The sequence below is a fragment of the Nanorana parkeri genome, unplaced genomic scaffold (genome assembly GCF_000935625.1).
Source record: "Nanorana parkeri isolate BGI_ZX_2015 unplaced genomic scaffold, ASM93562v1 scaffold237, whole genome shotgun sequence".
NCBI classification, from domain to species: Eukaryota; Metazoa; Chordata; class Amphibia; order Anura; family Dicroglossidae; genus Nanorana; species Nanorana parkeri.
This window is the reverse complement of record NW_017306505.1, coordinates 358,084-372,314: the sequence shown is the minus strand read 5'-3', so window position 1 is coordinate 372,314 and position 14,231 is coordinate 358,084. Positions and strand designations below refer to the sequence as shown.

The window sequence follows — 14,231 nt, the reverse complement described above, 5'->3', positions numbered from 1 at the left end:
TCAGTGATGTCACCGGTTGCCTCTTTGCCTGGCAACCAATCAGATCGTAGCTTTCATTTTCAAAGCTTAACTCAACAAGCTGAAGAGAGAAGCTGATTGGTTACTATGCGCAGCTTCTCCACATTCTGTCTCATCCAGTTTTAGTAAATACCCCCCAGAGGATTCATAACCCTGTTATACTGTATATGAGATGTGTATGTAGGGGTTTGTCAGGTCATTCTATATACATGACATACTGTACAGAATAGACACTTTCTCTTTCTGAGATGTATATGGAGGTTTATCAATTCATTCTGAATGTACATTTTCATGTTTTGTCTGCTATTGTTACTATTGTGGGAGTATTTATTCTATTAGAATTGTCTTGTTACATTTGAGTTGTCGTTCTTTTTTTTTTTTTTGTAACCGAACCAGATTAGCTGCATTCTCAGTGATGTCACCGGTCTCTAGTGAATGGATAGGCTGCATTCTCAGTGATGTCACCGGTCTCTAGTGAACGGATAGGCTGCATTCTCAGTGATGTGACCGGTCTCTAGTGATTGGATAGGCTGCATTCTCAGTGATGTCACCGGTCTCTAGTGAACGGATAGGCTGCATTCCCAGTGATGTCACCGGTCTCCAGTGATTGGCTAGGTTAATAACTCTTCCTGTCAGTATTATTACTTGTTATTTCGTGTTGGTTGCAGTCGACATTCATATGTAATGATTATAATCTTATGGAGAATTCTCTTCCAATGTTTATGGAGAACGTCGCTCGATATCGTTTTCCGCGTTACAAAGTTGACATTGATTGATACATCTCTCTCGTCCTTTCCTGAACGTTCAGAAGGATTCCTCCTCAGATAAATAATCGATAGGTCATTTCTTCCCTGCGTCTGCCTTTTTCATGTGCGTTCCCCTCCAGGCTTTGCATGTGTCACCAGTCTTGGGGATATGTGTATTTAGACTTTTCCTCATCTTCAATCAGAACAGAAGGGAAACGACTTCTTATGAAACGCATCAGCAAAATCTCTTCGTGCTGAGCGCAGAGCAGAGGCACTTCTAAGAGGCCCCGGAGCACAGACAGAAATTTCAATTGCTCCTTTCTTCAAAACCTTTTTATTGAACCGGCTGAAGACGAGGAAAGAAAGACGGAGAGGTTGTGTTTGAAATCATCTTTAATTAACATTTTTAAAGGATAGCCGGAGACTTGAGGAACTTTCTGGGAGTTCGGAGAACTTTGGTCAAGAGAACCTGTCGCAGGTATTTTATATGGGCCCAATGAAAGTTTAAGTCGCTTTTGTGATTTGTACAGCTGGAAGGGTGACACCGTATTCGGTCAGAAACAGAGTGGTGTCACCTCATTAACTACAGCATGCTGATTAGACAATGAAGGGGTGGCAACTCACTGTAAGATCATCAACCCTGCCCGCTCTGTTCTGTCTTCCCTTATGTGCAGGTGGCAGAGTCGCATTGGATTCCAGCTCTGTTCTCGCAGGGGCTGATGTCAAGACAGATTCAGGTACTCGTACTAGCTGCATGTAAAATGCATTTTCTCTTAAAGGTATACAACTGCATTAAATTGCTTAAAAGAGATGCTGTCTCGGTGCCCAATCAGGTCAAGGTGACAGTATTAGTGCAAAGTTTATGGTGTTTATTCTACAATACAGTTTCTGGTCTTTGGACCCTCATCTTACGGCGACAGGGGTGGGAAATTCCGGCCGTCCGGCTGTGCTTTGACTGCAAATCCCATCATGCATCTGCCTCTGGGAGTCATACCTGTGGCTGTCAGTGTTGCAATGCCTCATGGGACTTGTAGTTCCACAACAGCTGGAGGGTCGGAGTTGCCCACCCCTCTAGTAAGGGTAATTATTTGCAAGTCTCTGGTGACCTTTTCAGATCACAATCCTAGAATGTATTTAGAATTTCCCTGCTCTGTGGCTGAAATACACGGGGCCCCTTGACGCCTTCTCCTTTTTGCTGCACGCTATTAGTGGGCGGGGGCTAAGAAGATCGCAGTCTGGGGCGTATTGTACCAGGTACTGGAGACCGAATGATTCTTCAGTCAGTACTCGACCTGGAGTATAACTGCCATCATCCTCTAAATACTCCCACGATGGGGTTACAGTATCCAGCAGCGGGGAAGTAAATACGCACTCAGCGTCTGGCATTAGCGAGATTCCCGCGCCGAATGTTTTATTTCCTGGAATAGTCATTTTCCGAATGTTTTGACTTGTCGGAGAGAAGTGTTAAACTCTCCGCCTGGAGCTCCACTTCAATCACAGCTCGGCTTTTCCTAACCTTTAATGCGATAATGTAAATAGGAGAGGTACGGAGCTGCAGGCGTCGCGGCGAAGAAATCGGCTTTTACGGTTCGCTGTTTTTGCGCTCGCTATGCAGATTCGTCACATTTACAGATGTTCCTTTTTGTTTTTTTTTCTGATTTCAGAGCGAGCGAGAGATTGGAAGAAATTTGCATTTTCACTTCTCAAACTTTATTAAGTCTGTCTGGGGACGGCGGCGGCCGGGCTTGTAGTTTGGACGCTACGCTATTCCTTCGACCGGCCATTTCATTCTCTTGCAGAAATCCCCTTTCAGATGTTTGGATTTGCCGTAACGTTCCAGCTGCAGGGACGGGACTGTGGATCGCCAGCCGATTAAGCCTTGCGTAGTCTGTGGTACCGCCGGCGACGGGCCGACCTGGACATTGGAAAGACACAAAAAACAGTCCTGAGAGACGGCCGTGTTATCGTTTCCCAAAGGTTCTGCATTGATTGCATTCTGCAGAGGACCCTTGCTCTTTGTGCGGAAGCAGTGGTCTCTCTGCAGAGGTCTGACATACTACAAAGGTAAAGAAAAAACTGCACTTTAAGTGCTCCCTTTGTCTAGGCGGCTCATATAAAGCTGTTTTACTCCCCGCAGCAGTCAGCGTTCACCTCTCTCCCCCTACTCTCCATACATGGGATGTCCCTGGGCATCCTCATGTCTAATGCAAGTCAATGGACCTGCATTAGATGTGATGACATCAGCGCTCCTTAGACCACCAGAGCCCAGGAGAGAAGAGGCTGCGGGGACCGGTCTAGCATCCAAACGGAACTCGGATATTTGCTTCATTTGACCCCGCTAGACAAAACGGGTACTTAACCCTTGAAGTACCAGGGGAGCCCCGCTGCAAGGGGCAGTTTTTTGTTTGCCCGGAGTTCTTCTTTAAGCTGAAAGTGCAATAGGGCTCTGAAGGGGACTGTTCTGCAGCCAGCGAAGTCACATTTCCTGACCTGCGTGCTTGTACCAGATCTAAAGACAACACTTGCCCCTTCAGAAACAAGACAGCAATGGCCGCCTCCATATCCCCTGATAGGGTCACTTTCTATCTTCTATGGGGCGATTGTATGCTTTGGGCGTCGTTACCAAATTAGATGGAATTAAGATGCCGCAGGACACGTGGACCTGTCAGCGTGAACCGTTATATCTTCTCAATTCTATCTGCAGCTTCAATTCAGAGAATCATTCTAATTTATACGTCCTTCATGGAACGTGATGTTCCCAGCCGGTCACTTACTTTGATGTACTCTTCCACGGGGGTGGCGGGCCGGACCCGCAGATGTTCTGGAATGTCTAATGGCAATTTCTGATTATGTTCTTTCTCTTCATTGTCCACCTGCAGGAAATGTTTACAGTGTCATATCATTCCGCTCCGGGCCCCTTAGAGTCCATTATGGTGCCTTACAGAGCACGAGGTGTTCTGCATGTTAATGTGAATTGCGGCATTGCGTCATTGAGAATGGACCGTCAGCACTCCTTTACGGCCAAAATAACAGTCCTGACCCTTTCTTCTACGAGGCAAGGTATGTACGTTGTGGTGTGCTGCAACTCGGGCGCATTGCACAATGCTGTCATTGTAAATGTACCCTCTGGTGATGCTTTGTGACATGAGCATGTTACTGCAACACATAAGTATATCAATGGGCGGATCCAAGGAAGACGCATGCAAAACACACGTCCCCATGCTATGTCCCTTTAAGAATGCTGCTAGTACACAAAAGTACCTGTTGATCCTGACAGACGTCCAACGTCTTGTAGTGAGCTGAGCAGTGCTATTAGCCCTGCCCAGTTCTGCTGTAGTCCTGCTGACTACATAACATCCCCCCCTTCCCCATGAGACTGCTGCTGGGTGTTGCCATCTTGGATGTGGTATCAGCAGCACCAGCAGACACACAGCTGTCACTCAAGTGATAATATAATATTCCCCTTTGCTCCTCCACCAGCAGCTACATAAAAGGTTCTATATGTAGGTGAGGGGTGGGGCAGAGGAGATGGGCCAGCACAGACAGTAATAAGACAAAGGGCTATGACATACAAGGAGGGGGCTGTGCTAGGGAATTGACTCTTCCTGGACCAGTCAGATTTTCTCTCCAGTTCAGAGGCCTTTCATTTGTGGAAAAACACTATTAAAGTAAACATTTCAGATTCTTGATTTTTTGTTTAGGATGGTGACAGGGTCTCTTTAAGCCCCCCTGCGAATTGGGTGGTGGTGCTGTGTCAGGAAAAGAAGAAAAGAAGAGAATGGGGAGACGAGATGTTTACCTCCGTGAAAGGTGTGGTCAGGAATCCCCAATTCTCCGGCCACCTCTTGGCGGTCTCCACTTCCTTCTCGATGTGGGTTTTCCTAGACATGTAAAGCAGAACGTTAGACAGAACACCCCCTTCTCTGTGAAAGCCGAATTCATCCTGGATCTCAACGTCAAAAACCTTTTTATTTTTGGATGGAGTGGTGAAGGGTTACCACCCCCCCCGGTCAGGTCTGTGTCCCTGCTGGAGACATACACTATGTGTCCCGGTGATCGCTGTCACCAGAACTGAATGTGATGGGCAATTCCAACAATGTGAGTGTCCCCCGGAACAAGAAGAGAGGTGAAATCTCACATCGGGGACACCCGTTCCAGTGATAATTGTAGAGTATAGGATTTCCACTTCCTGTTGTTTCTACAGGACAGGAAATGGCAATTGTACAAGGAGTTTCCCTGTACTTTGGGGAAACTTCCACTTACTGTTGTTGCTACAGGACAGGAAGTGACATTAAATTTCCGACACGAATGGCAAGATGAAGCAGACGGGGGCTTTAACCCTTCACCACTCCACCCAAAATGAAAAATAAGGAGGTTCAGTATAAGCTGATCTCCGGGAATATTAAACATAAAACACCATCCTTGCACTGCGGCTCCCCACTGCACTGCAAGGGTTAAACGCTCATTTTTGCCTAGGGTACCCGGAAAAAGCTGTGTGACTTACCATATCCCTCTCTCCCTGGGCAGCCGGCGCTCTCCTCTTTCCTCTGACACTCCAGGTTGTGGTTGGGCCGTCCTTACCGATAGTCCGGCATCATACACCGATGTCAGAGCTGCGTCCACAGCGTCTGCGATATCATGGAGAGAAGGAAGCCTGCGGGTGCAAGGTATGACACCCTAGGCAAAAAGGAGCATTTAACTCTTGCAGTGGGGCTCCAGCTTTTTCCCCGGAGTCTAGATGCAAGTCCTTTCCTCTGATCCCTGATTGGATTGAGTTTGCAAGCAGCTTATATCCAGCAGGCTGGAAAATCGGTGATCCCTACTGCCTCCGATTCGTTCGCAATGTTCACGTGTGATCAGAATTGTACTTATGGGGCCCCTCCAGACACCCTTCTCATTCACTGTGGCCCTGTAGTAGGTGTTGGATTAGGCCGGGGTGAGGGTGCAATAATCTAGGTTGGTATTGATCAGGATCTGTGCAATGAACAGCAACAGATTTCCATCGCGCTGCTTCTCGGTGTGAAAGGGAAACCCGAGCCTTGGCAATCACTTCCTGCCTGGCTGACCTCCGCCACGGCCGCGCTTGTCTCCTGAATAATGGATGCAGGTAAATCACACCATGAGGTGTATACATGACACGCCATACATGTAGTAGAAAGGACTGTGCGTGGTCACATCCTGGACATATATGATGCTCCCAGTGCACACACCTTACATAGGCTCAATTATCAAAGCTTTAAAGAGAACCTGTCGCCAACTTCATTTCAAGGACTGGAGCCGGGCTTTAAGTACTCAGCTCTATGACTTGAGTTTGTAATTAAAGAGACCCTGTCACCCGCTTAAGTTCATTGAAAAAATCGAGTCGGGCTTTACGTACTCACCAGCGTGCCCGTAAGTTTGTAATTAAAGAGGCCCTGTCACTGGATTAGAATTGAGCATTTTAATTGTTTTCTTGCCATACATTATTTTTATTCCCTTGCAATGTGCTATGGAACTTGCTGGATAATTCGACACCAGGAGGTGTCAATTCCCTATCACAGCTCCCTCCCCTCTCCTTGTACGTCATAGTGCTCTCCTCTTCTGGGAGTGTTTAATTACTGTCTGTGCTGGCCCAGCTTTTCTGCTTCTCCCCTCCCTGACCTATGTAGCTGCTGTGGGACTGAGGAGTGAAAGGGGATACTATAGAGCAGGGGTAGGCAAACTTTAGCCCTCAAGATGTGTTGAAACTACACATCCCATAATGCATCTGTGTCTGCGAGTCGTGGCTGTCAGTTTTCCAATGCCTTATGGGACTTGTAGTTCCACAACAGCTGGACGGCCAAGCTTTGGATATTACTGCTATAGAGTGTCAGTTAAGTCTGTTGGGGCTGCTGACATCACATCCAAGATGGCGGCACCCAGCAGCAGTCTCGGGGCTTTTGGATGTCTACACAAGGGAGACTCTCTTACAGGTAAATAACATCCATCAAATACATGAAATGCTCATATAATCTTACGGGAAGATTGTTGTTGAAATGAACGTTCTGGTGACAGGTTCTCTTTACCGCAAGAATAAGGATCTGTATTGTGGTCATGTGACTATAATGATCAAATCTCACTGAACCCACCTAAAAATAACTGTCACTTTCCTGAACAAACTAATCCTCATCCCGGTGGGTCGGCTTTGTGAATTGAGCCAATGTTGCGGTATATCAGGGGTGGGCAACCTCGGCACTCCAGCTGTGGGGAAACTACAAATCCCGTCATGCCTGTGAAGGTCACTCTTGCAATGCCTCATGGGACTTGTAGTTCTACAACAGCTGGAGGGCCGAGATTGCCTACATCTGCATTACATGCATTTGCAAACTTGCAGTCAGGTTCATGAGCTATATATATGTGTATATGTGTATATACAGGCTCATTTTGCACATTGCGGTCCCACAAACGTAGACGGAGCCTATGCAGGACATACATATATGATTCTATACACACGCCTATGTATAAGTACACATGTAAGACATGCACTGTGCAAACAATTGTGCGCACCCTGTACACACACCACTCCCCGGGACAAATCTATATGTATATATACAATATACCAGACATACGCCTGCACTACATACACATGCCACAGCTCCAGGAATATGGCTCAGAGTTACCCTTTAAGCAGAGGGGAAATCCATATGTAACAGGCACATATAGATTTGTAGCCTTTGCGACCTCCCCGCCCCCCCGGTCCCCCGCCGGCCCTCATATAACGTGCAGGGATAGGATGACGCAGAGCGGACGGGGTTTACCAGATCATGTCCTGCGCTACGAAGTAGGCAGCCACAGGCCTTTCCAGGCTCTAGTTAGAGAATACAATATAGACATTCATTATGGAACCATCTCTCGGTTACCAAGCAGGTCTGAGCAGCTCTGTAGCCTCCAGGAGAACTACAAGTTCCAGCAGGGCCAGCTAGGGCATGCACATGTTTGCCAGGGGAATATTATGGGGGTAATATCTCTGCTTATAGGTGCATCATGGGAAATCATGGGGGCAATGCTCCTACCTACAGGTGCATCATGGGAAATCATGGGGGCAATGCTCCTACCTACAGGTGCATCATGGGAAATCATGGGGGCAATGCTCCTACCTACAGGTGCATCATGGGAAATCATGGGGGCAATGCTCCTACCTACAGGTGCATCATGGGAAATCATGGGGGCAATGCTCCTACCTACAGGTGCATCATGGGAAATCATGGGGGTAATGCTCCTGCCTACAGGTGCATCATGGGAAATCCAAATCTATATTCACCTTCCAGAACAGCGAATATTATGGGAATCCGGAGTAGATGCCGCAATGGTTTGGATGGTTAGTTTCATGCACCCCTTATCACACAGGGAAAAGCCAGTGACCCCCTTTTCAGCGCCGCGATCCCTCCGCTCAGAATATACCGCCTTTCCGGACTGACGGGAGCAGAATTTTGATATATATTTATAGCTGAGACACATCCTGCTTCTTCTATTATATGGGTACAATGTCCCTGAAAAAAAAGAAAATATCTTCCTTGCGCTTAATGTGGAAATTAAAAAGCACAAAGGCAGGGGGCCTCCGACTCCTTAATAGTCTGCACATTCTCCTCCAAAAATACATTACAGCCGCACAATAGTTCTCTACGCGGGAACGTTTTCCGGGATGATTTGAAACGGATAAAAAAAAATGCGTTCCAGGTTTTAATTTTATGCATAGAGAATTAATGATGAGAACCCCTCGGAGACTCGCTGTCAGCTTAACATATTCACAATGATTTAAAACACAGATGTTATCACCGCTCAAACCTTCCACTGCTCTTTTATTATTTGTACCGGGATGTCAGGAGATAGATCTCTGAGCCAAGACAAAGAGGTTCTGTGCCGGGAGGAAGTTCTTCTTCTCCAGCCACTGCAGATAAGGAAGGACCCCGGCCAGCCACATGTACAACTTTCATTTACTCTCACCTGTGTTTTCATCTCTTCTCTCGCCCTCTCCTCTTTCCCTTTACATTCCTCTCCTCTACCTTCTCCCCTCCCTTCTTCTCCCACCTGTCCTCTCCTCCCACCTGTCCTCTCCTCCCACCTGTCCTTTCCTTCTCCACTCTTCTTCTCTCCTCCCTTCTCATCTCACCTGTCCTTTCCTTCTCCACTCTTCTTCTCTCCTCCCCTTCTCCTCCCCTTCTCCTCTCGACTGTCCTCTCCTTCTCCCCTCCCACCTGTCCTCTCCTTCTCCACTCTTCTTCTCTCCTCCCCTTCTCCTCTCGACTGTCCTCTCCTTCTCCCCTCCCACCTGTCCTCTCCTTCTCCACTCTTCTTCTCTCCTCCCCTTCTCCTCTCGACTGTCCTCTCCTTCTCCCCTCCCACCTGTCCTCTCCTTCTCCACTCTTCTTCTCTCCTCCCCTTCTCCTCTCGACTGTCCTCTCCTTCTCCCCTCCCACCTGTCCTCTCCTTCTCCACTCTTCTTCTCTCCTCCCCTTCTCCTCTCGACTGTCCTCTCCTTCTCCCCTCCCACCTGTCCTCTCCTTCTCCACTCTTCTTCTCTCCTCCCCTTCTCCTCTCGACTGTCCTCTCCTTCTCCCCTCCCACCTGTCCTCTCCTTCTCCACTCTTCTTCTCTCCTCCCCTTCTCCTCTCGACTGTCCTCTCCTTCTCCCCTCCCACCTGTCCTCTCCTTCTCCACTCTTCTTCTCTCCTCCCCTTCTCCTCTCGACTGTCCTCTCCTTCTCCCCTCCCACCTGTCCTCTCCTTCTCCACTCTTCTTCTCTCCTCCCCTTCTCCTCTCGACTGTCCTCTCCTTCTCCCCTCCCACCTGTCCTCTCCTTCTCCACTCTTCTTCTCTCCTCCCCTTCTCCTCTCGACTGTCCTCTCCTTCTCCCCTCCCACCTGTCCTCTCCTTCTCCACTCTTCTTCTCTCCTCCCCTTCTCCTCTCGACTGTCCTCTCCTTCTCCCCTCCCACCTGTCCTCTCCTTCTCCACTCTTCTTCTCTCCTCCCCTTCTCCTCTCGACTGTCCTCTCCTTCTCCCCTCCCACCTGTCCTCTCCTTCTCCACTCTTCTTCTCTCCTCCCCTTCTCCTCTCGACTGTCCTCTCCTTCTCCCCTCCCACCTGTCCTCTCCTTCTCCACTCTTCTTCTCTCCTCCCCTTCTCCTCTCGACTGTCCTCTCCTTCTCCCCTCCCACCTGTCCTCTCCTTCTCCACTCTTCTTCTCTCCTCCCCTTCTCCTCTCGACTGTCCTCTCCTTCTCCCCTCCCACCTGTCCTCTCCTTCTCCACTCTTCTTCTCTCCTCCCCTTCTCCTCTCGACTGTCCTCTCCTTCTCCCCTCCCACCTGTCCTCTCCTTCTCCACTCTTCTTCTCTCCTCCCCTTCTCCTCTCGACTGTCCTCTCCTTCTCCCCTCCCACCTGTCCTCTCCTTCTCCACTCTTCTTCTCTCCTCCCCTTCTCCTCTCGACTGTCCTCTCCTTCTCCCCTCCCACCTGTCCTCTCCTTCTCCACTCTTCTTCTCTCCTCCCCTTCTCCTCTCGACTGTCCTCTCCTTCTCCCCTCCCACCTGTCCTCTCCTTCTCCACTCTTCTTCTCTCCTCCCCTTCTCCTCTCGACTGTCCTCTCCTTCTCCCCTCCCACCTGTCCTCTCCTTCTCCACTCTTCTTCTCTCCTCCCCTTCTCCTCTCGACTGTCCTCTCCTTCTCCCCTCCCACCTGTCCTCTCCTTCTCCACTCTTCTTCTCTCCTCCCCTTCTCCTCTCGACTGTCCTCTCCTTCTCCCCTCCCACCTGTCCTCTCCTTCTCCACTCTTCTTCTCTCCTCCCCTTCTCCTCTCGACTGTCCTCTCCTTCTCCCCTCCCACCTGTCCTCTCCTTCTCCACTCTTCTTCTCTCCTCCCCTTCTCCTCTCGACTGTCCTCTCCTTCTCCCCTCCCACCTGTCCTCTCCTTCTCCACTCTTCTTCTCTCCTCCCCTTCTCCTCTCGACTGTCCTCTCCTTCTCCCCTCCCACCTGTCCTCTCCTTCTCCACTCTTCTTCTCTCCTCCCCTTCTCCTCTCGACTGTCCTCTCCTTCTCCCCTCCCACCTGTCCTCTCCTTCTCCCCTCTTCTTCTCTCCTCCCCTTCTCCTCTCACCTGTCCTCTCCTTCTCCCCTTCCCACCTGTCCTCTCCTTCTCCACTCTTCTCCTCTCCTCCCTTCTCCTCTCCTCCCTTCTCCTCTCACCTGTCCTCTCCTTCTCCCCTGTCCTCTCCTTCTCCCCTTCCCACCTGTCCTCTCCTTATCACCTGCCCTTTCCTCCCTTGTCCTCTCCTTCTCCCCTCTACCTTCCTCTGCTATCCCCCTTCCTCACTTCCCCACTCTTCCCTCTCCCTTCCCTCCCTTTTCCACTCCAGTCCTCTACTTTCTTCAACTCCTCTCCTCTCCCCTCTTTCTTTTCCACTCCAGTCTTCTCCTTGCCTCCACTGTCTTTCCCTCTCTACACTTCTCTTCTCTGCTTTCTCCTCTCCAGTCTTCTACTTGCCGCTAATCTCTTTCCCCCCTCCCCACACTTCTCCTTTCCTTTCCTCTCTTCCCTTCTTTTCCTTTCTCTTCCCTTCCTTTCCCTTCTTTCCTTCCCTAGTCTCTGTTCTCTTCTCATTGTCTCTTCTCTTCCCTCCTCTTTTTTTCTCTCCTCCTTTGCCCTCTCCTCTCTTTCCCCTCTGTTTTCTCTATTATTCTGTATTATAATACTCAGTTTGAGATTCTTTGTTACGTCTTACCCATGTCTCTTGCAAATTATAACGTCCCATCATCCCCTACCATATATTATATATATTCAATTTCCATTATTCCAGTGGCTGAGAGTACCCACATTGGCTGCTAAAAAGGAGGTGGCAGAGACCAGGGATGACTGACACAGTTACATTTGCAGCTCGCAGAGTTCAGGCGGATTGCTAGGTATAAGCAGCCGTATGTTATGTAGCAGATATGAACGGTCTCTTCTGCTTCTTTACTCCTTCTCTTGCTTTGCAGGTTCTGCCCTTTTAGTAGCCTCCTCCAGCTGGAGCTACCAAGGCAGCCGCCTCTTCTGCCTTTCTTTCGGCCCGGGGTGGTGTTTTGTAGTCTAGCAGAGGGAATCCTGGCAGGGCTGATAACACTGCCTGGGATTTCAGTGCAGTGACAGAGACGGACTGCTGATGTTATTTCTCTTGTTCCATTTTGCCCAGACAAACATTTAATGGCAATGATCTGTAAAACGCGCCCTAAATAAAACACCCGATAACGCTACAGGCCGAGGAGGATATTGTACATTCTAAGTATTGGCATTTTTATGTGAGCGATCGGAAACACCTAAATATGCCGGACGTCTGGAAGCTATTGGCTATAAAAGAGTCATTTGGTAATCTGGAAGCTTTTTTATGAAGCCGGGATCTGTACGGGTCTCGGAATGGGCGATTATAGGGCACAGCTGGGGACGGGTAAGGGATGGCGATCAATATGTGCAATGTCCATAAGGAGGGGCTCTGCTTCAAGCCAATTACATTCATTTCAAGTCTTGCTATGGGCGGAATCCTCTCATTGTGAGACGCCAATTATTGTTTATGTCCCCCCAAACTATATAGCTGTAACCCCAAGAGAGTGACCATTGTATGCTGAGGCTGCACTTGTAGCCCTCGCAGCCTCAAGCCGAAGTCACCTGCCACCCCCAGTGCATGACCGTCCATTGCCCTCAACAGGTGATTGGTTTATTAATGATTCGATATAGAGACCCCCCACAGATCAATCATTCTAACTCATTAGTACAAGCCATTTGCCGACCGATCACCAAAATGCAAATCTACATCCAGCCAAGACTCTTTTTCCTTCTCAGCCACCATAGGGCATTTGCACAACAGCAGATTGAAGAAAGGTTAGCACTCCATGTAAGATATCACCCTTTTACTGCAGACCGCAATCACCGACGCGCGTTTCAGAGGCAGTCCAGAGGCGTTCCAGAGGCAGTTTATACCATAAGTCACCAGCACTGGACACATCGATGGACTGCATCTGACCCGGCGCCATCCGTGTTGTCACTTCAAGAACCAAACCTCTGTGAAGCTCTATATGCCGTATGGAGTGCAGGTGACTTTTTTAATATTGATTGCACGTTTCAGAGGCACGCAGTTCCTCCGACGCACAGGCGTATGCGCATGCTTGTCAGAGTTATCCTTTAGCTCTCCGATTTTTTTAGAACTCGAAGCAGAACGGCCGCCCGGTAAACGAGTTTCGTCTTCGCGATTTATAATATTCAAGGCGATAATCATTTTTCTGAGAGCGTCTGGCCCGTTGATGGGCGCTCGGAGAAGGTTTTTTTTTGTATCTGGCCGAATGAGGCGTATTAGGAAATGAAAGGTTCAGTCATAGGCACCGTACCCTGGTCTAGAGGTGCACACAGCATGGCTATGGTGGCTCGCAGCACCGATTGACTGGGGGCCATTCGTCTGCCATGTCATGTCTACTGGTCCCTTTAGGCTACCAGTGCCGATTGGTCCCCAGCAGTGCCGGTCGTGCCGGTCTACACCAACCCCCTCCATCGACATTAACTTTGCTGGATCAGCAGATCCAACCTTGCAAGTGTTTGGCATGCTCGGGGGTTGTCTCTGCACCTCCATCCATCTCCTGATGACGTTTATATGTAATGTTTATGACACGTTTCCTTTTAGACGTGGGCCCGGTCTTTAGAGCATGCACAAGATCTACTCTTCTGGTAACCGTGATATAATCCATTTGGGATGACGTAGGTTCCTAAACTGGCCAAACACAGATGAAACTTCGTCCTATTCCTGCCAATATTTGATCCGTGGGTGGCAATTTTTATCGACTTTTCTTGCAGGGGCCGGATGGAAAATTGTTGACTGAACAGGGACTGCAGCCAATCAGAACAAACTGTTCGTGGTTCACTATTGTTCTTGATATTTAACAATCTCCCATGCTGCTTAGCAAGTCTTTCCCCCCATAGTAGTGATATTTCCCATCTACATGGACATTACAAAGCCAGGCAGAGGGGTCATTCCCCCCATAGTAGTGTGATTCTCCATCTACGTGGTCATTATAGAGCCAGGCAGAGGGGTCATTCCCCCCATAGTAGTGTGATTCTCCATCTACGTGGTCATTATAGAGCCAGGCAGAGGGGTCATTCCCCCCATAGTAGTGTGATTCTCCATCCACGTGGTCATTATAGAGCCAGGCAGAGGGGTCATTCCCCCATAGTAGTGTCATTCTCCATCCACGTGGTCCTAATAGAGCCAGGCAGAGGGGTCATTCCCCCCATAGTAGTGTGATTCTCCATCCACGTGGTCATTATAGAGCCAGGCAGAGGGGTCATTCCTCCCATAGTGTGATTCTCCATCTACGTGGTCATTATAGAGCCAGGCAGAGGGGTCATTCCTCCCATAGTGTGATTCTCCATCTACGTGGTCATTATAGAGCCAGGCAGAGGGGTCATTCCTCCCATAGTGTGATTCTCCATC

The 14,231-nt window shown here is 49.0% G+C and overlaps 1 protein-coding gene across 1 annotated transcript; it reads right to left on the bottom strand.

The window, feature by feature from the left end:
• Positions 1-2,175: 2,175 nt before the first annotated feature.
• Positions 2,176-13,488, bottom strand: CUNH20orf85 (chromosome unknown C20orf85 homolog). Its single transcript, XM_018556370.1, has 6 exons — positions 13,329-13,488; positions 12,900-13,081; positions 7,541-7,590; positions 4,564-4,645; positions 3,539-3,637; positions 2,176-2,679 (listed from the first exon to the last, which is right to left on the bottom strand). The coding sequence occupies exons 1-6, from the start codon at positions 13,486-13,488 to the stop codon at positions 2,524-2,526; spliced, it is 729 nt and encodes a 242-aa protein (XP_018411872.1). The 3' UTR covers positions 2,176-2,523.
• Positions 13,489-14,231: the final 743 nt, after the last annotated feature.